The sequence below is a fragment of the Eschrichtius robustus genome, chromosome 20, assembly GCF_028021215.1.
Source record: "Eschrichtius robustus isolate mEscRob2 chromosome 20, mEscRob2.pri, whole genome shotgun sequence".
Taxonomy (NCBI): domain Eukaryota; kingdom Metazoa; phylum Chordata; class Mammalia; order Artiodactyla; family Eschrichtiidae; genus Eschrichtius; species Eschrichtius robustus.
In genome coordinates this window covers 21,039,537-21,060,858 of record NC_090843.1, presented here as the reverse complement: position 1 = coordinate 21,060,858, position 21,322 = coordinate 21,039,537, and the positions used below count along the sequence as shown (strand labels likewise).

At 48.7% G+C, this 21,322-nt stretch overlaps 2 protein-coding genes across 3 annotated transcripts in view; one reads left to right on the top strand and one right to left on the bottom strand.

The window, feature by feature from the left end:
• The window catches only part of ATP6V0A1 (ATPase H+ transporting V0 subunit a1), a 55,908-nt gene that overhangs the window by 1,902 nt on the left and 32,684 nt on the right, over nucleotides 1-21,322 (bottom strand). For both annotated transcript variants that reach the window (XM_068531499.1, XM_068531500.1), the window contains exons 14-20: nucleotides 20,602-20,692; nucleotides 18,393-18,511; nucleotides 17,627-17,843; nucleotides 16,580-16,687; nucleotides 11,251-11,358; nucleotides 5,802-5,919; nucleotides 5,334-5,505 (exon numbers count right to left, since the gene is read on the bottom strand). In XM_068531499.1, coding sequence (XP_068387600.1) covers nucleotides 5,334-5,505; nucleotides 5,802-5,919; nucleotides 11,251-11,358; nucleotides 16,580-16,687; nucleotides 17,627-17,843; nucleotides 18,393-18,511; nucleotides 20,602-20,692 — 933 coding nt within the window. The remainder of the gene's footprint in view (nucleotides 1-5,333; nucleotides 5,506-5,801; nucleotides 5,920-11,250; nucleotides 11,359-16,579; nucleotides 16,688-17,626; nucleotides 17,844-18,392; nucleotides 18,512-20,601; nucleotides 20,693-21,322) is intronic.
• On the top strand, nucleotides 12,713-13,171 carry LOC137755364 (large ribosomal subunit protein uL15-like). Its single transcript, XM_068531501.1, has one exon. It carries the CDS (start codon nucleotides 12,713-12,715, stop codon nucleotides 13,157-13,159), a length of 447 nt encoding a protein of 148 aa, XP_068387602.1. The 3' UTR covers nucleotides 13,160-13,171.

The window sequence follows — 21,322 nt, the reverse complement described above, 5'->3', positions numbered from 1 at the left end:
TGCAAAACTCTCTGCAGAGGGCCACGTGCAAAAAACGTTCAGTTGACCTGAGTCTCTAACGATGAAGAAGAGTCCCCCCAACACCCGCTTCCTGGCAGGGCCTGCAGCGGACCTCCAAGGGAAGCCTGAGTAGCCACCAGCTCAGCGCAAGGAACCCTGGCAGGCGCCACTGTTTTCTTGTTTATTTCTCTTCTCGGGGGAGGAAGGAGAAGGGAGGGTTGCTAGTGAACGGTGGAGGCTTTCGACTTAGGGAGGAAATTCCCAGGAAAGGGGGAAGTTAGGAGGGGAAGTCTTCTCAAAGCAATGGCAAAAATATTCTCCAACTACAAAAACATCTAAGAAAGAATTCTTCTCTTGGGGACTGAAAGGAAAAACAGCTTTAGCTCCCTTCCCCGGCAGCCCAGCATCCATCCCTGATGGTCTCTCTGGACCCTTCAAACTCTGAGGGGGCAGGAAGGAGTCCACGCCTGTATGCAGAGCCAGGCTGCGAGTTCGCCCTGGATGTCTGCCCAGCAACCAAATCACCACCAAATATGGGCAGAAAAATGCATGATTCAGAGGATAAAAAAGCCAAGGAGAGCTGCCCTGAGGAATAGTTTCCACTCAGTGCCGTGTGACCCTGGGGGCCCGAGATCCCTGCGATAGCAGGCTGCGCTGGGTCCGGGGCAGGCTGCAGGCAGCGGTTTGACTGCACAGCAGGGCGCCAAGACGCTCTCCACCTTCATGCCCCTCACTCAGCCTTCAGCCTTCAGCCTTCAGCCAGGGTGGCCTCCCTCCAAGATAAGGGAGGAATCAGTGAAAAGGGAGTGGGAAGAGGACTGTCTGCTGGTGGCCCCGAGAGGTCCTCAGAGGCCCCTTCAGCCCTGGGGCGCTGGCTGAGGACCCTGACTGCAGAGCCGCCAGCTCCACCCGCTGGGGAGAAGAGGGGAAGAGAATTTTCTGTGCGGCCGTAAGAACAGGCAGCCTTCTCCCCGACCCCGCATTCCAGGGGCCGCACCAAGGCCCCCAAAGCCTCCCGGCCCCTGGAGGATTCCCATCAGTGTCTTGGCCAAGCCTCCCTCAGAGAAAATGGGATCCAGGAGGGGGTATTTCAAACTGCAGTCGGTCACAGAACTCAGCCCTGTGTCCCAACACCTGGAGAAGAGGGCCCAGCTCCTGAGGCCTCCTCTGGGGGAATGCGGTGGGGATGGGGGCAGGTTCCTGCTTCCTGACCCCTGCGGTGACGACTGAATCCTCCACGCTGGGTAGGCTGTGTCTGCACGCGCGGCAATGGTATTTCACTTTGTTCAATAGTGTACACCCAGCCGGTGGGCAGCTCACCTTGGGGTCTGTGAGGTATCCGGAACTTTGACCTCTGGCTGGCTCATCACACAAACAATGCTAACTCCAGACTGGGTGAATGGAGAAGCTGCAGACGTTCTCAGACGCCTGAGGGATCACCACCCTTCTCTTGGCATCACCCTGCCTGCCTCATCTACATCAGGGGACACGCGCCTGGGATGGGGGCACATAAATTCTGCTGTGTGAGCAGATGGGCGGTCCCTCTGACACACCACCTGACACCACCTCGCCCACCAGCTGCTGCTCGAGGTTAGGGACTTAGGGTGGCCCCCACCAGGGACATCTTGGGTATCTCAGCATCAGCCTGACTTCGCCTCCCTTCTCATCCGTGCTCATCCTAACCTCCCAGCACAAAGCTAGAAAGCAGTTTCCCTGTTGGTCTCCCCGCCCTCTCCTCCCTCCCAGCCAGGGAACTGTGTGCTTCCTGAGAAAGTATAAACATGAAGTTCTCTGCGCCGGGGCACAGTGGGGCCCCGCTGGCTGCCCTGCAAGTTCTTCCTTCTTGAGGGGCTCTGCTCGGGGCGCCTCCATGGACCTTGCCACGCCCCAGGCCACTAAAACGCATCTCAGGATTCAGCAGATGTGAGGAGAGCCTCAGGCAGTCAGATGGGGTTCTCTGTCACCCCTGCCAGCTCCCGCACCTGGAAAAGGCAACCCAGTGGCCCAGAAGGACTAACTGGAAGTCCAGAGACAGAGTTCTCCTGCTACGTGACAGAAGCCATGTCTTCTCAAGTGAATGAAGGGGGAAAGCCTGGGCCTCTTCCCTTGCCTGTGGCGATGTGACCGAGGGGAGGCAGTTTTAGAAAGATGGCTCTGTCCCTCTCTGCGCAGTGCTGGGGCCATGAGGTCACATTTCAGGTGTTCTCGTGCTCCTGAGCGGCCACTCCTTCAGCCACCCCGCGGGGTCCTGCTGTGGTGCCACTGAGTTCCTTACACCACACTGGTCCCCAAATCTGTCCCGTTAGCCCCCAGTCTGTGAGTGTTCACGTGGAATCTGTTAGCTAGGAAGGGATGAGCTTCCTGTGAAGGCAGGCCATGGGGCAGCAGTCTTTCTGCTAATAGCACTCCGGTGTCCACAGTGAAAACCACAACTCACACCCCTGCCTTTGCCTTTTCTGAGGAAGAAAAGACATCTCATTATGGTAGCCAAGAAAACCAAGCACAGTACACACAGTTGGTAGGAGGAAAAGAGACGGATGTAACTCAGGAGGAGACAGAATTAGCAGGCGCATGAACCCGCTCACTGCTGTTTCCAGATGTCACCTGCCTCCTCATGACCCTACATGAACCTCAGACCTGTGGTTTATCCTTGCTTTCAAATCACATGTTCTTCTTCTTGTCCCCACCAAAAAAACCCAGAACTTGTGTAATGGGGCAGCCCTTGCATCAGAATCAAGAAACCCCAGCTGAGCACCAGGGGTAAAGTGACAGGTATGAAGATGCCCAGGCCGGACGCCAGGAAAAATCGCAGCAATGTCCCTGCAGCCATTTTCAGTGGGCCCAGCTATTCCCACCCCCAAGAGGATGGCCTCAACACAGAATTCCTGCAGTCCTGCTGGACTAAGACCCAGGAATCCTTGAGGCATACCCACACTCGGCCAGGAGGGGGTGCAAGAGCACCAATTTCATTCACTCCTTCCTGGTGGGGGGGGGGAGATGCTCCAAACAGGCCCCCAGTGACGGGATTCTGAAAGCTGCACAAAGGAGTTTTCACTGTTTTTTCTCTTCTACCCAATATTTCCACTACCAAACAACAGCATCCACCCACCACGCTGCAAGTACTCCTTGCAAACTGCATCTGCGAGGCATTCAAGTGGTATCACGTGCATCCCCCTGGGGTCTCCCTTCTCTCTAACAGACCGGAAGCAGATCTCTACAGGGGCCACAGCCCTCTCCGCAGGGCAGCCGCGTCTGCAACTGAACACAGGTTTACGGTGTGCCAGGGCACCGCGGCAGTCACTTGGTCTGTGCATTATTTCCTACTTAATCACAGCAACCTTGTCACGTGTACATTATCCTCTCTTTTCACACGAGAGCAAGTGAGGTTCAGAGAGGTTAAGTGCTTTCCTCAGGGTCACCCAGCCAGCACGGGCAGAGCTGGAATTTAAACTCGGGTCACCCGATTCTGAAGCCTGCTCTCTCGCCACCTGTCACTTCCCTGGGCTCGTTCACGAGGACGTGGGAAGACACCTTCACTCGAAGGCCGCAGGTGAGCCCGAGGAAGAAGTAATCCTGCAGGTAGCAAAGCATGACCTCCCAATCGCCTCAGCTCATTCTGGACAACAGGCCTGAGCGCAGGCGGCCCTCCGTGCTCCGCGGTGTGCCTGGCTCACTGCTCTGACAGGTCTGTTCCAGCTCCTTGGCTGCTCCCACCACCCAGGGAGGATGCGACAGGCTCCCCACTTGGGCTGCAGTCAAGGTGGCGTGGTAACTGCTCCCTCAAGCCCAGGGCTCAGGAGACGGGAAGGGAACAGGAAAGGAAGCCGAGAGGGCAAGAAAAAGTGAGTCACCCCAGGGTGGCAGCACAGACGTCCCCTCGCACTGAGTGGTAGGAAGTGTGCCCGGGTGAGCGTGCGCTGATAAGCTGAGAGCCGGTGGCGTGGCCAGCCTCCCGGCTCCCAGTAAACAGCAGCTGGGCGGGGAGGGGACGGGAGGCGGGAGGAGAGGGCTAGGCCTGAGAAAGCACCGCGTACTGACGCAGCAGGACAGAGTCTTCTAGAGGAGCTTTTGAGAGAAGGGTAAGTCCCGGCCACGGCTCACCCTTACATGCCTCACGTCCCACCTCTGTAATTCAGAACAACAAACGGTGGAATCTTTGAGCAGGCTCAGCTGTAACCAAGCCAGGAGAAAAATCAAAGATAAAGGGAGTGGGGAAGAGGTTTCTCAGCTTCAGATTTTGGTTTTCTTCAGGTTTCGAGAAGTGATGGAAAGAGACAGTCACGGCCCTCTTCTGACCTTGAGGTCATTAACACCACAGATCATCTCGTCTAGGGAGTCCTAAGGTAGGGTCAGTGAGTTTGTGAGCCCCTAAACTGGTTAAAACTGTGTGTGCACACGTTGAGGGGGTGTTTCTCTGAGGAGAGGGTCTGGAGCTTCCAGAGCCACTGGACCCCAAAAGAGAGGGAGAATCATAACGTGAAGGCGGAAGTGGAGACTCGAAGATGTAGGGTTTGAGGTAGGGTAGCCAGATAAAGTACGGGATGCCCAGTTTTTAGTATAAGTATGTCCCACGGACATTCGGGAAATACAGTAAAAAAATATTCATTGTTTACCTGAAATCCAAACGTAACTGAGTGCTCTGTAATTTTACTTGCTAAACCTGGCAACCTTACTTTGAGGTCATGGAGTCACGGTCCAGACCAGACCCCAGATCTCCCACTGCCTGGGGCTGAGCTATCTCCATGCAGAGCCATTAAGAGCCAAAAACGACATTAAAGAAAACTAACAAATCCAAAACCTGCCCTTCCGAAGAAGCTGCTTCAGTGTACTGAGCTAGCGTGCTATGGAGCCAAGAATCCCCCTACTCACATAGAGCTGCCAGGGGTCCTACCCAAAGACACTGGCACGATGACAGAATAAGGGGGACGAAATGAGGGCACAGTGTGCTCTAGCACTTTCCTGGACGTAGAATCTATTCCAGAGCTGCTTTCATTGCTCTGAAGACAGGAGAGAGTTATATGCCAGTGCGAAAAACCCCCAAACAAACAAAAAACCCCAGCAGATCTTTTAAGCCATCATCAAGAGCACTGAAGAAGGCTGGAGACAGGGAGAGCAACTGTGACAGCACTCACCAGAGAGTCCTCCCTGGCGGCTGTGAGAGCGAGCTGTGCTTTTCTGTGGACATTTCCTGAGGCTCACTACCAAGTACGTCCTGGGGTATGAGGATGTGAAAGCAGATACTTCCTAGTGTCTCTGGATTCTGGACAGGAGTAAGACTGCCCTCAGTGCCGCTAAGGACACGTCCCCACCCTCGGCCCCGCGCTGCCCCTCACCAGTGTAACCGCAGCGCGTGGAGGAAGGCTGAGAGGCCCTCCATGATCAGGAGGATGGCCACAGTCAGGGTGGCGAAGGCGGCGAAGATGAAGAACAGCGCCAAACCTCCCGCCAAGCTCTTCACGCTTAGGCCAATGTGGATCACCATGGTCCAAAGCACCTCCGACAGCTCTGCGGAACGGGGAGAGACATGACATCCGGTTCAGTTGGGCCAGGGGTGCTGCAGGCCTTGCGTTTTGCTCTGCCATCCCTCAACCGCAGTCTTCCTTGCCCCCTGGCTTTCTGAGACCTCATCAGCTAACCTGGCAAAAGCACTGATCCTCCCATCTGGACATCATTCTCTCTGGATTCAGGAGTCAGTAATTCCAGAGGCTTTACATAATGTCCACTCTCTTTAAGCCCCCACCTGAGGGAGTGCCCGGAGAAGGGGAGAAACATAGTTTTTGACCTGAGAGAAATACACTCACGTGCATGAGCGAGGCTGAGGGCCCAGAGCCGCAGGTAGGAGGCGGTGTTGGAGATGCAGCCCAGGCAGTACTCAATGGTGTGGATGGCCTGGTGGACCATGGTGTCCCCAAAATCAAACTGTCATGGGAGGAAACCAGAGAGAAGATATAAGGCTGGGAGGGGAGTGTGCAGGGCTCTGAGCGCTGGCACGAACGGCTACATGGGCCTGGAGCCCCCGCTGCTAAACTCCTGGTGGGGATTTCAGCTGTGCCGTCCCCAGAAATCCTGCCTGGCTGAGCCCCCGACTGGGACACCCCATGCCCCTCAATACATCACATTTTAATGAACTACGTCTTAATGAGACTCTTCTCAACACATCTGCTCTCTCTCCCCACTAGGCTGTCAGCTCCGGAGTGGGCTGCACGTTGAGCTAAGAGCTGTCTGGGAGCACCCGCTCTGGCTGACTTCCACCTCACGGAGCCTGAGAGCCGAGCGCCCTCCTCCGAACGAGCCAGGAGGGCAGGAAGGGCTCTGCCCGGGGTCGTACGTCAGGGGACAGGCCACCAGGCTGGAAACCGCCTGGAGAAGGCTAAACCTCTGCAGCCACTTCTTATTTTCACAACACGTTGGCGGCAAGATAACCTCCTTTTACTTTTGAGACTTCTGAAAAGATCACACAGGGACGTTTTGGCAAAAGTTTTACAAATTCCTACTTGGACACATGATGAAGACTGAACAGAACGTGTATTGTTGTTTCTGTTTTCCTCACGCTCCCTTTCTTCCAGTTTTTGTCTCAACATCAGAAATTATCTGCAGCATAAAGCGGAGGGGCTGGAGCGAGCTTCCGGGAGCTCCCTGTTAGGGCTGCTCCAAGCCAGGCTGCCTGAGAAGCCGCAGGCACGCTTCTGGGCCTCACCCTCCTGGGTGGGGCCACAGCCACTGAAGGCCAGGAGGTGGGCCATTCCCCTCCCGGGGGCCTCCCCGCCCCTCCCCACGTGGTCCAGACCAGACTCCAGGAGCACAGGGCCACTGCCCAGTGGGCCTCCCCAGCTTGCCCTGCCCACAGGTCAGAGTCTGTTTTTCACCAGTTTCTTTGCAGACTCACATGACGTCACCCCCAAAAGATACAAGAACTGTCTTGAGAAATCACATGGGGCCAGGAGAGGAGGGCTGGCTGGTAAGGCGCTAACGGCCCAGGCCTCACAGGCATGGCCAGTGGGGAGAGGGGCCAGCTCCAACTCGCCATCTCTGGGCGACCGCCTCATTTTCTCTCACCTCTGACTATCTACACCCAGAGTACTTCTGGGCTTTTCTTCTGAAACAGGCTCTTCCAAGTCTCCTAGTTACCCTGAAAACTAGGGTAATCACAGTCACCGGAACCCCAACGTGCTGTTAAGAGCTCTCTGCCACCACTGCTGGCCGTCGCACCAAAGCCCACGTTCTGAGGAAGGACGGGCCCCCAGCTCCAAGGAGCGCAGGGCTTTAACTAAGAGCTCTGAGAAAGAAGCGAGTGCGGGGCTCCCTCAGAACCAGCCCCTTTCAGCATTTTTATTCCACCTTGAGTTTCTCCCATGAACAGCTTCCCTGCCAGGCATTGCTCTCGCTTTTTCCTCTCCTCCATTCCCAACTTCCTGCTTTGCAACCTTGGGTAACTTTTCTTATCTACGTATTGGAGGGAGATATTAAGTGGGACGAGAAGTAAGTGAGAAACCCAGGCAAGCGCTTAGAAGTCTGTCACTGCCCCGTGTGAGTCAGCTACGACTGACCAGGAACTGCCGCCGCCGCCCTAACTCTCTACCCACCTCCCCGCCGCTGCACCACGCCTGCTCCTCACCTCTGGCACCCTCAGCTCCACACACCTCCTTCGCACGCTCCCCTTACCGCCCAGCCAGGAGGTCTAACAGACATTCTGTGACCTGAGACTCTGCAGTGTCCGTCACTACTGCCTTGTCCGCCTCCCTCTTGAGGACGCTCACCTCCTCTTGGTTCTCCTCCTACCTCTGGATGTGCCTTCTCGGCCTCCTTCCTGGTTCCTCCTTAAGTGCTGGAGTTCCTGCCTCAGCCCTTATGTCTCTCCTGTAGCACTGCCACTCGGGCCTTCAGCGGCCACCCCGGGAGGGGCTTACAAATGGACACCTCTATTTCCGTGTTGCCTGTTTCCAACCAGCTGTGCCACATCTCCTCCTGCTGCAGCACAGGTGCTTCAAACTCGACGCCACCCAAACTAAACTCATTGATTGCTCTCCTCTGACCCACCAAGACCTACTTCTACTCCTCGTCCCATGTCTAACAGGGGGTCACTACTAGTGCCCCAGGCACCCAAGCCTGGAAGTCGAGTTTGACTTTTCACTCACTCTCACTGCCTACATTCATGAAGGCACTGGGGCCCGCAGCTTTTACTGCCTTCATCTCATATTGGTCCCTTCCTTTCCAACTCCCACTGCAAATGCCTTCAGGCCTCCCAGTTCTTTCCTGACTCCTCTCAGACTGTGCCCCTCCCCCATCCAATACACCCCCTACCCTCCACTAGGGTATTTCAGCAATGGCATGCGCTGTGTCACTTCCAGCTTCACTGCCCTCTGACGCTCCTTCTTACCTAAACACTCTACTATGGCTGGTGTCTGCCAACCTCTAGCCTCACTTCTCACCAGTCCCTCAACTCCTGACTTCGAGCTCCAGCCAAGCTGAATACTTGTTTATTCCCAAAATGTGTCTTTATGACGCAGGCCTCTGTATCTTTATGATAACTATACAGACTGATGCATCCGCATTCCCTCCCTCTCTCCCTCCACAGAGACGCCGGCTTGACCAAACTAACCTCAGCCATAATTTCCTTAGGGAATCCTTTCCGGGTCTCCTCTTCCCTACCCCCACCCCAGTGTTTGTCAGGTGCCCTCTTCCTGTGCTCCCACAGCATCCTGGGCACACCTTGATCACAGCATCTGTCACCCAGACTGTGTCCTAAATTTGGGAGTTCCTTGAAGGCAAGGACTTGTTTTTCTTCTCTCAGTTCCTGCAGCTTTAAACAGAGTGCTTGGAACACGGAGGGTGAATGAATGGATGGGTTGGATGAATGTACCTGGTGAGATGACACAGTGGGGAGAGGTCCCACTGACCCTTGCTGAGTGGTTACAGCCTTCAAAGATTTCCCAGACAATTGACGAGCCTGGCTCTGGTTTGCAGCTGGACTGTTCATCCCCCAGGGAGCGGGACTGCTGCTTCCACCTGTGACGTATTTAGGTAACTGAGACAGTTATCTAAATCTGGCTGTAGAGAACTAGACTGTGTATGTACCTGATGATGGTAAAATGTCCTCACTACTTAGGACGCTGTGGGAAACTGAACCTCTGAGGGAGCTGGGGGGCCAGAGACTGGGGAGGCGGAATTCCAGTCCATCTTGTTTGGATGTCAACTCCCCTGGGACGTGGCTGCAAGTGAGGTCTATGCTGACAGGGACCTTCCAGGCAGCTCAGCCTGTGGCTCTGCACAGATGAGTGGTCCAGAGGAATACGGAAGCTCCTAGATGCCAGCAAAGGAGCCTCTCCGGCCTTCTGGAAGACCGACAACTGTCTGCTTTCACACAGAACGGCAAAGGTTTTTCCCATTCCCATCCCACTGCCCCCTTAGAGAGGACCAGGAAAGCCAGGAAAGGGAAAGGTTCACAGGTCTGGGTATTTTAGAGAGAAATTTGGGGGGAAGATGCAAACAGTGCAGCAAGGCCTATTAAAAACCCAATTCAAAACTTGTATATTGCTAAATGAACTACTGCTGAGCTAGAAGGCCTTCTACTCTGGCTGTGGCCAGAATATTTAGCCAACTTTCTTTCTACTCTCTGTTGTCCTCTATGTGTGACTGGTATAATATGAACTCCTTTCACACAGATGGATTGTTTTTTCTGGGATGCATCTGAGAGGCAAAGCCTCCTTTTGAAAACTGTCTACCTCCCAACTGGGTCACGTGGAGGTAAAGCTGACCCCAAGCGAACGTCCAGCATTCTCACTCCAAGCATCATCCAGCCGATGAGGGCAGCAGGAAGAGGTTGGCTGCATCTCAGACAGGGAGGAAGGGCGAGCTTTCCCATAAGCACTCAGAGGAGCAGGGAGGAAACAGTTATTCCCAGGGGGCAGAGCGACCATACATAACAACACAGGAGAGGAAGGCAGGGGCCAATGGGATTTAACTCCCAAGGGGAGTCACTTCAAGAATGCCAATGCAGACATTACTTGTAGCTCCTTTAAAGCCATTCTCAAGGCATTAGATCAGCAAAGTCAATGAAACAAAGACAGAGGTGACTGACATGAGATGCAGTTAATGGAGATGAGCTTTCTCAGAACACGGGTTCACAAACTGGTTAGAAATGGCCAGTGAGATGCAGAATACATGGGTGTCATGTGTGGCCCCAGGATGCAGCAGGGACAGCAGAGTGATCACAAGGACGGGAAGAGAAGCCCCAGATAAACATGAAGCTAAAGCCAGCTTGTTTCTTACCACTTCATCCTCGGTAGGCTTGAAAACACAAATTTACACTTAGTGGGAAGCCATGCCACACACAAGGTCACAAGTCATGAGCACAGGGCTACTGGTTGCTTCTTGGGGGCGGGGGCGTGGGGACTGTGAATGTTAAATGGTCTGACATTGGAGGCAAGCCTCCTCAGCATAAACGGAGAGCAAAGTCAGCAGGGCCAAGAGTGTTGATACTTAATCTTTAAAAGGCATCCCAGGCCTTGCAATTTTTTTTTAAAGTCATACACATAGCAGACGCGGTCAGTCAGACTGCAAAGTCCAGTCCCCTGGGTCCTCAACTCCTTTTCTGTTTGTTTTAAAAAGAATATACTGAATAGATGAGGTTCAAAAGTTCAGCTCAGAGGCTTTGTGGTACGAACGGTCAGGCAAGGAGATTGGATTTTAAAAAATCCAATGGTGGTTTAAGGAAAAGTCTAGCTTGGCTAAACTAGACTAAACTTGGCTAAAAAGTAGGCAAGTCACATTTTTTAAAGGCTCAATAAAATGTCTGCAACAAGAGCACATTAGTGGAACAGGACTTCAAAAGTCCCAGTGATTAAAGTTCCAACGGGAACCATTCTGGGGAGGGGCAAGGGATGAAGGAGCCGCCGTAAGAGGCCTGGGTTTCTGGTAGTAAGAGCTGGGGCGCTGAGGCCAGCTCTGCCTCGGCCCCGAGGAGAGCAGTCAATAACTGAGATCTGCGTGCAGGGTACTGTGGGCCGCTTGGAACTCAGGAAGCCGGACAACAGAACAAAACTGCTGCGGGCTCTGCAGGCAACACCTGGAGTTTAGAGCAGACACCACTGGAAAAAGCTGTAGTGCCCTAAGAGGTCCAGAAAGCAAGCTGATCCTCAGTATTAGTCTTTTCATTTTTTCGAGGAGCGGACAGGAGTGAGGCCACTTAGGGACACAAGACTAGGGCTGACCCGAGGTGGGAGGAGAGGAAGCCCGCACCACTGATCTTACCTCCTCTGCGTCCTCTGAATGGGTGGAGAGCTGGTCATGCTGAATAATCTCAGCATCCTCCTCTGTCGGTCCGTTGCCCACCCTGATCCCACCAAAGTTGAGAGTTCCCTACACAGATGAACAGAAAGAGTAGAATTTGCCTGGGCTTTAATGTGACATTCTGTCATGTGGGGAAGGGCGATGGTTAGTACATACAAACCTCAGAAAAGCATATATTCTAACAACAAAAACAAAACCCACTGATCGAACAGCTAAGTAAAACCAAGCCACTGTTCCCATCCCAACTACCACCGCCCAGGCCCAGCCCGAACTACATTTACCACCTCATCCTGATCAGAGGCAACAGGCAGTTCCTGCTGCACCAAGAGACACCAACCTTGCCTTGGCCAACGCCGACAGAGTCCTGCTTGAGTGAAAAGCTTAATACGGACAAAGTCTCCTAACAAGCGCAGCTCTACCTGTAAAGAGTTCAATGGCCTAAGTTTTTCTGGAACTAAAGATTAGACTTTCTAAGAGGGAGGAGAGCCAAATGACATGGTGATTGCAACCCAGTCTGTTAAGATTTCAACAGGAGCCCGAGACTTCCAGCAACCTCTCCCCGAAACGTACCGGGTCCCTGCCCAGGAACAAAGGACTTCCCAGGTCACAGAAGAAAAAAAACCTTAATGTACATTAGCTTGTAGCTAGAGAATACTGACTTAAAATAAAACAAAAACAAAAAAAACCTGATCCTATCCTTCCGTGGAGGATTCTGGAGTGTTAACACAACTCTTCCACAGGCAGGTGGGCAGGTGCTGACTGCGTGCTTGCTGCCTCTCACTCCCCAGGCAGTTTTCAGCAGGGTCCCTAGGACCAGGATTTCTAAGTCAACCTGATTTGGAAAAGTTTGGGTTTACTGAGGCAAAAGGACTTTTTGGGTACGAAAACCAGGCAGAACTGGGGTTAAGTCTGACGGATACCACTTAGTGCTAACCTGCCACAGAGTGAAAAGGAGCTGAAGAAACAGCTCCAAGACCCACTTCATGTGGTTTCTGTCAGGGGAGTCAAACAAGGCAAGAGTTCAAAGACTGCTCTCCTGCAAAATGGCCCCTGAGCAGCAGCACACAGAACGTGCACGCAGCTTCGGTCAATTGCCCCAAGGTCCCTACTCGCAGCTTCACCTCTGGTGTGCACCTATGGCCACAGCCTGCGACCATCAACCCTCAGGGTTTGGGCAGATTCTCTCTCTTCTTCTAGCAGTGGTCAGAGAATCAGCTGCATCAGAATCACGTTGAAAGTTGCATTTCATTAAGCAGAGATTCTCAAATACCACCCCCAGAAGTTGTAAATTTAGTAGGTCTGGGGTGGGGCCTAGAAAATCTGTATTTTAAAAAATATTTCCCCAAGTACAAACTGTATGATCATTTCGAGGGTCTATCAAAATGGAAAAGGCATGCACAGCTCTTTGGTCTCGGCTGCCGACATGCCACCCAGACTAAGGAAGACCCGGAAACTTAGGGGCCACGTGAGCCACGGCCACGGCCGCATGGGCAAACACCGGAAGCACCCGGGAGGCCATGGTAATGCTGGTGGCATGCATCACCACAGGATCAACTTCGACAAATATCACCCAGGATACTTTGGGAAAGTTGGTATGAGGCATTACCACTTAAAGAGGGACCAGAGCTTCTGCCCAGCTGTCAACCTTGATAAATTGTGGACCTTGGTCAGTCAGCAGACACGGGTAAATGCCGCCAAGAACAAGACTGGAGCTGCTCCTATCACTGATGTGGTGCCATCAGGCTACTACAAAGTTCTGAGGAAGGGAAAGCTCCCAAACCAGGCTGTCATCGTGAAGGCCAAATTCTTCAGCAGAAGAGCTGAGGAGAAGATTAAGGGTGTCGGTGGGGCTTGTGTCCTGGTAGCTTGAAGCCACATGGTGGGAGATTCGTTAAATGATAACAAGTGGAAAAAAAAAAAAAGGCACGCACAAAAAAATGCATGCACCCTTTGAGACAGCAAGTCCACTGCTGGGAACATCTTTGCCTGTGAAGTTTTATCAAGATACAAGGACAAGGACGTGCCCTGTGTTATCTGGAATAGCAAAGAACTGGGAACAACCAACAGAGCCATCAACAAGAGAACAATTACATGATTTAAGCACATCCAACAGAATGTTCTATGGAATGCTAGGCAACTATAAGAGTATCACTACGAAACAATCTCTAAGGACACTAAATTTTAAAAAACCTAATCAAGGGACAGCAGAGTGCTACAATTTAATATACAATTGCTAATGTGTTTTAAATATATATGTACATACACATATACATATTTTTATCAATAGATGATAGATATATGCTGATAGCTGCAGAAAAAATTTTTAAGGCAAACTTCCCCACCTGTTAACAATACCCTGGAGGAGAAGGTGGGGGAGAAGGGCTGGGGATGGGGAGGCTTTCACTGTCAGCACTATTTGCATCTCTAACCAAGTGCACCTATTGCTTTGATTTTAGTTTTTAATGTCAGTAGGGGGTTGTCTGGATCATGGCATTACAGGCAATCTTTATGTCTTCCTCCACTTGTCTGTTCTGTCTTAATGCCCTAAGAAATAAATTTAAAGTTCACCAGGTGATTCTGATGTGTAGTCAGATCTGGGAACCACTGAAGAGCCTGGCACCTCCAGCTCATGCAAATATTACACCTGACAACCCACAAAAGGTGGACTAAAGGTGCAACACAGGTGCACTTTTCTGCAGCACTTTCTGCACCACACTGGTGACAGGAGAGGACTCCAGAGTATCTTGGGATGGATCCCAGGGTCGAGGAGGCAGGCTTTAGGCTTTAAGGCCTAAAGCAGAAAGCCATTTCTGAAGCTTTCCCCAATCAGCAGATGAAGTGAGGGGCAGACAGGTTAAACCTCCCAGCCAGACACGAATAACTGTCCCTTCAGAACAGAGGGGATGTGAGTTACAGGAAGGGGGATGAGACACACATCAGCAGGAAGAAGAAAAGAAAATATTAAATTGTGACACACTGCTTACAGACAACCAAGAGGACAGAAAACAGAACAAAAACAGATCAGTGTTCATGTCCTCAGCCCTTGGGGTCAGGAATCTAGGACCCCCGTGGTAGAATGATCATCCTGATGCCTTCGGGCTGCCCTCCAGAAACAGATGTTTGGCTAAAGAACCAGGGCGCTAAGAAGTCCCTCTGAATGTGCAGGTTTCCAGACCAGGGACTTTTAACTTGGATAGTATCATAAAAGAGGATGCCAGACTTAAAAGCATCAAGACTGATGCAGCAGAAGCACATCTTAAATAAACTAAGACTAGCAGAAAGAAGAGCACATGGAAAGAACGCCAATATGTGGACAGTATGTGCTTTAAGGGTTTTTTTTTTTTTTTCTCTCATTAGAAAGAAGAGAGTAAGTCCCCATTTGAAAATAATTTTAAGTAGCAACATTTAAGTATCTTCTGATCCAAAATATCAGCCTTTTTAGACTAGTCCTAGAAGGATAATTATAGCAATTTTCTGAGTTAAAATGATCAGGAACACCTAATGAAGGAAATAGTCATCATCTAAACATTTCATTTATCTAAAGGAGTATGATGCTACCAGAACACAATAGTATATGAGTAATCACTACTGGTGAGATTTAAAAATTTCATAGATTCATTACCTAGAATAGATTGGGCTAATCTGATATTAGTGCATTATAAGATTTTGGTTAAGAGATGTTTTAAGGACAAATATTGAAATGCTTAACATTCAAAGTGCTGTTACCGAATCATGAGCTAGTACTGGAAGAAGGAAAGATCAAAACAGAAGATGACTTTGGTTATTACACCAGATGCAGAGTACACACGAGACACATGGCAGGGTGGAGGTCTCAATGAACAGCTGAGGACATGAGGGCTTCTGAGTCTCTCACAAAAAAGTAGACACACATAAGCTTCCACTGGAAAGAGAGTAAGTTACAGCTAAAATGGACCAAATGTCCAAGCATCACTCTGAAGCAGAACTTTAAAGTGCAGGGAAATCAATTCAAGAATCACAGAGATGTTCTCACTCCATGCTAAAAAAACCCATCCAATACATGGTCACAAAATACAGACATGAAAGTGGATGAGTCCAAGAGCTGCCCTCTTGGATTAAGATGATGGGACTTGGAGAGGGTACAACAACCGCCCTGCTTCCATAGACAGGCCTGTACTTACATACTGAATGGAAACTTAGTGGACCAATGGTAAAGATGATATCAGAATCTATTCCTAAGAGGTGGAAATCTTTTCTGTCATCCTCTCAATGAGTAACAAGGACATACTTCCCAAGAGCACACATGTCCCATGTTCTCGATACAGTTAAAAGGAATTCTGCTGCACTGTTTGCCACCTCTTTAAACAAAACGTGATGGTTTGTTGGTTTTAATTCACTCACTGTTGCAGCCGCTGCTGCCACTAGTCCCCGTTGGCTTGGGGTTGGGCTGACTGGGGCCTCCACAGGTTGCCCTTCCTGATAGTGAATGGAAGAAAAGAGGAAGGGAGAAGGAAACAAAGGAGGGAGGGAGTGAAAGGGGAGACTGAATGAGGGCACATGGAAGGATGAAGATGGTCAGAAGAGGGAGAAGGCAGGTCTTGTAACTCAGCTGCTCTCCAACAGGAGTAACAATCTAACAGCCGCATGAGTCATGCAACAAGATCTTTTGGTCTTTACCAGGCAATGTAATAAGTAAGCATTATTGCATAGCCAGAAATGGACATCTGGCATCTTAAGTGTGTGTGTGTATATGTGTGTGTGTAATTCAGATGCACACATACATACATTAAGTAAACACAAGTATGTATGCTGTTTCTTAAAAAGAAAAAAAGTTAATGTGCTTTAAACCAAATCTTTCCCCGCCCCGGATGTTTTGGTTGGTGAAAGTATCACGGTCTCCTTTTAAAAGAAAATGTCTCAGCGTCAGCCCTGTGGTTGCCTAGGCAAACCACATGAGTGGGTTCACCTGTCTGCAGCTCTTGCAGCCTTGCTTTGGCTGATGCTGCATCGAGACAGGCCCAGACCTGGATTTTGCTGAGCACAACATGAGCAAAGCGTGATCAGGAAAGGTAAAAACTTATGACTTGTCCTCGCTACCTGGGCTACTCAAAGCTGAATCTGGATGTCTGAGCAGCAATTACATGTTTGTTTTTCGTTTTTTTCATTTCAGCAGGTCTAGTGTTCATGCTGAGATACAACACAAATGCATTTTAAGAGAATACAGGTTATGCACAACTCATTATATCCCATGAGGAATTGCCTTGATCTTAAAAAAAAATCTAGTAACTTTCAGCAACAGAAATACACCCACCAAATGCTTCCTCCTCAAATATTGATGGCGAAGGACCAGTGGTTTAAACAGCAGCATCCAAGGGACACACAGCAGTGCAACCACTACCAGGAAACACTGAATTCCTTTCTGCAAAGTAAGAAGGACAAGGCACATCACATTAATCAAATGTGCAGTTTCCAACTCCGGCACAAATTCCCTCTAAAATAGTACTTTCCTGCCAATTTATGAATAAATAACACAATCCAGTTCCTCAAAATAATTAGCAGATGTTGTGGCAAAGCCCAGGACCGTCCCATAGGATGAGAGTTATAAATTCTACCCTTTCTACATACACAAGTTACAGTTCACCCACCCAAAGGAGGAGGATGGGCTGAATTTAGATTTGGATGTGTGGGCTGATGGGGATTTTTTTCAAGGTTTTTTTTTTTTTTAAGGTTTTTTTTTTTTTGATGTGGACAATTTTTTCTTTTTTTAATACATTTTTTTGGCTGATTGTCATTCTGAGGTGCAATTTTTTAATTATTTATTTATTATTTATTTTTGGCCGTGTTGGGTCTTCGTTTCTGTGTGAGGGCTTTCTCTAGTTGCGGCAAGTGGGGTCCACTCTTCATCGCGATGCGCGGGCCTCTCCCTATCGTGGCCTCTCTTGTTGCGGAGCACAGGCTCCAGACGCGCAGGCTCAGTAGTTGTGGCTCACGGGCCTAGCCGCTCTGTGGCATGTGGGATCTTTCCAGACCAGGGCTCGAACCCGTGTCCCCTGCATCGGCAGGCAGATTCTCAACCACTGCGCCACCAGGGAAGCCCTGATGTGGACAATTTTTAAAGTCTTTATTGAATTTGTTACAATATTGCTCCTGTTTTATGTTTTGGTTTTTTGGCCGTGAGGCATGTGGGATCTCAGCTCCCCGACCAGGCATCGAACCCACAACCCCCCTGCACTGGAAGGCAAAGTCTTAACCACTGGACCACCAGGGAAGTCCCTAAGGCTTTTTCAGGGTCACAGAAACATCTGGCTTCCTGACCTAGGAAAACCACCTAAGACAGTCTACCTCTGGGTTGACGCACCTGTCCAGAATACAGCATCGAATTACCAGAGTCCCCGTAGGAAAAGAGGAACATGTTTATGAAATGGATCAGAAGGCTTGGCGCTTTCTCAGATGTGTGAGCATCATAGGCCGTCCACTTGTAAAAAATAAGGATGACCAAGTAGCCAAACAAAGAGGTCATGAAGATTATTTCCGGAATAAATCCAAAGTAGATATTCAGGGGCTTCTTGAAATAGCTAAAAAGTAAGAGAGAAAAAAAATGTTAAAGGTGAACAGACCCAGGGTCACCCCTATACCAAGTATACTAGATTTTCTACCTAATGCACCCTCAACTCTACGTTTATCATGTGAAGAAGCAAAAGCCAGAAGAACTGGAGGCAACAGAAACAAGCAGGATTAACTATGACTACCAAACTTTTGGACCGTGAACAGCTCCAATACCACCCCTATCAATCTCTCATGAGGAAGAGATGGGAAAATCTAGTACATTCTGAGACCACAGTTCATAAGTTTATGTGAGTTACACGTCAAGGGAAAAGAACATAACTCTCATTTTGATGAAAATTACACAAGATTTTTTTTAAAGATCTTGAGTACGACTGTACATTGTTAAGGGACTAATATTAAGCAAGCTTCATTCAAACAAATAAGATTTTTATAAAAGCATTTCTTTAACACAGAACAGTGTTCTGAGTTATTAATCCCTCCTTAGAGGTGTTATGATTTCTTTAGGCAAAACACTGTCTGAACTAAGTGCATTCTTATGATGAAACAGAGTGACTCACGTATGGTTGAAAAGGCTCAGGCTGACTCCAAACATCATGTGGATGATACCAAGGATAACAGACATCTTCATCTTAAAGGAGTTGAGGAAGGTCAGTTTATTGGTAGCAATGTTCCAAATCTGTCACAACCCAAGAAAACAAAAAGGCATTATTAAAAAGAGTTCTCAAATGGAAAAATATTCACCTATTCTAAAAAATAGTTGTTTTTTTTTTAATTATGGAAAATTCTAAACATATACATAAGCAGAGAGAATAACATGACAAACTCCCATGTGCCTATGGCCCAGCTTCAACGATTATTTGTTGACTCCTTGTCAATCGTGTTCATTATATCCCCAACCCACTCCCCACCTCCATATTATTTTGAGGCAAAGTCCAGATACTATGTCATTTTACCTGTAAATATTTCAGTATGGATCTCTAAAAGGTAAGAACTCATTTTTAAAACATGACCACAATACTGTTATCATACCCCAAAGCATTAACAATGTTTCTGTAATACCATGGAATCGTTAGTATTCAAATTTCCCCAACTGTATCCATACTTTTTAAAATAATTCATTTATTCAAAGTGGGGTTCAGACAAGGTCTATACACCATGATTGCTTGATACAGCTTTTAAGTCTCTATAGGTTCTCCCTCCAGCTCTCCTTTTTTATTCATTACAAAAGATTTGTTGAAGAAATTGGGACGTTTATCTTGTAGATGCTCCCACAATCTGTATTTTGCTGACTGAAACCCAGTGGTGCTGTCCTTCTATCTATTTTTAAACATTAATTGCCTTATGCTTTGTCACCTAAGGCTTGGATGCCTGTAAAATTTTCCTGACAGTTCTGCCTCCACTTGGCCATCAGATTATGTTTCCTAAATCGTGACTCCGAGGCAGTCATTCCCTGTGCTAAAACCTCCCAGAACCCCTACTGTCATCTCTACGATAAAGTGCAAACTCTGTACCCTGATAAGCCAGATCTTCCACCATCTAGCCCGGCATCTTTTTTTCTGAACTGGCCTCCTCATGAAGAGCTCATCCTCGGTGACCTCTAACCTGACAACTTGTGGCTGGTTCTCTCTGCAGCCCCAGTCTTGCCTGACGTTCTGCAACTCCAACTGCCTGATGGACATTTATACCCGGGTGTCCCACAGGCACTTTAAACTCAGTATCTACCCTGTAAGCACCAAATGAGATGTCTGCAAAAAAAACCCTGTAACTACAGAACACTGCATGTGAGATAACATTATTATTAGATTCCAAGTTACTTGAGGGCAGGAGCTGTGTGTTAGAATAATGTGTTTCCTCCAGCAGGCGCTATGCCTTGCAGACAATAGGGATTCAGTAAACATCTGTTAAATGCATATATGAAATCTTATTAAGTATCTCCAAGCCTTAGTTTCCGTATCTGTATAATACAGATAGCAGTACCTACCTGATAGAATTGTTTGGGTATAAATCAGACATGCTGAGGGCTCAGTACAGTCTCTGAGCCACAGTAAGCATTTCAGTAACATTAATTTCTATAATAATAAAAATAATTAACTTTGTATCTCCCTATGTCTATGCTTTTGCACACACTTCTCTTCACCTATAACAATCTGAAATATTTTTCAAAGGCCAGATTAATACCCATTTTTTACAAGAAACTTAATCTTTCTGGTCCATAATGATCTGCTTTTCCTCTGGAATTTTGTAATCCTTACAATCTAATGTTCAGGCTTAAATTCCAAACACACCCCCCGCCCCCGCCTCCCCTGTTTAAGCACATAACACAAAAGACTTGATCACACTTTACTTGCCTAAGTATTTGAAAAAAAATAAAATTCTGGGATAAGTTTTTGTCTAAGTATGTAAAGATAAGAATGGAAATCTAAAATCCATAGAAAAGAGCTATTTTTCTTTATTAAAACATCTGCTAAAAATAAAAACCAAACTAAGTTAAACAAAAATAAACTGGGAAGGAGTCTTGAAAATCAATCTTCCCAGAGTCAGTATTATTAGCCACCTCTAAAATAAGTAGTGCAGGAAAAATTACTTGGCTCCCCAAGGCATCTGGATCTCTTGCGGCTTGAAAGTGCTCTGGACAGATACACTGAGGTTTTCTAAAAATATGTTAACTAAAACCCAAATAACTATTTATCTTCATTTTCATTCTCTCACTTTTGGGTTTCAGTTAAAACATTTGGTGTCACACACACAGAAAAGAAGTGCTCTTACTGGATCGATGCCAAAAGGATATGGTCCACCGAAAACTCCACGGACAGCTGGGTTTAGCTGGAGGACAGGGTTCCCCCGAACCGTCTCTTCCCTACCACGTTAGGAGAAAAGCTGCATTTAGTTTTTATTCAAGAGAGGGAAATTACTGGGGTCCAGAAACTGATCCCCAAAGAAACCATTGATACTATAGCTATTTTGTCTCTTCAATAAAAGAGGAGGGATTAGCATCAGAGAGTGAGAAGGGATCAGAGATAACAAAAAGAAAAATTAAACACACATACAGGGCTTCCCTGGTGGTGCAGTGGTTGAGAATCTGCCTGCCAATGCAGGGGACACAGGTTCGAGCCCTGGTCCAGGAAGATCCCACATGCCGTGGAGCGACTAGGCCCGTGAGCCACCATTACTGAGCCTGCGCGTCTGGAGCCTGTGCTCCGCAACAAGAGAGGCTGCGATAGTGAGAGGCCCGCGCACCGCGATGAAGAGTGGCCCCCGCTCGCCGCAACTAGAGAAAGCCCTCGCACAGAAACGAAGACCCGACACGGCCATAAATAAATAAATAAAATTAAAAAAAAAAACAACAAAACACACATACAAGACCAGATAGGGAAATCGGGGAACCCGCTTTTAACTTACAAAAAGAATCAATGTGCCTAATTTACAGTTTCAGTTCCTCAACACTGCTGAACAAATCACAAAGCACCTCCCAGGCTGCAGCATAAAT

Bases quoted from the DNA above. Each gene is read 5' to 3' on its own strand.
- LOC137755364 (XM_068531501.1), top strand. From the start codon at position 12,713: ATGCCACCCAGACTAAGGAAGACCCGGAAACTTAGGGGCCACGTGAGC.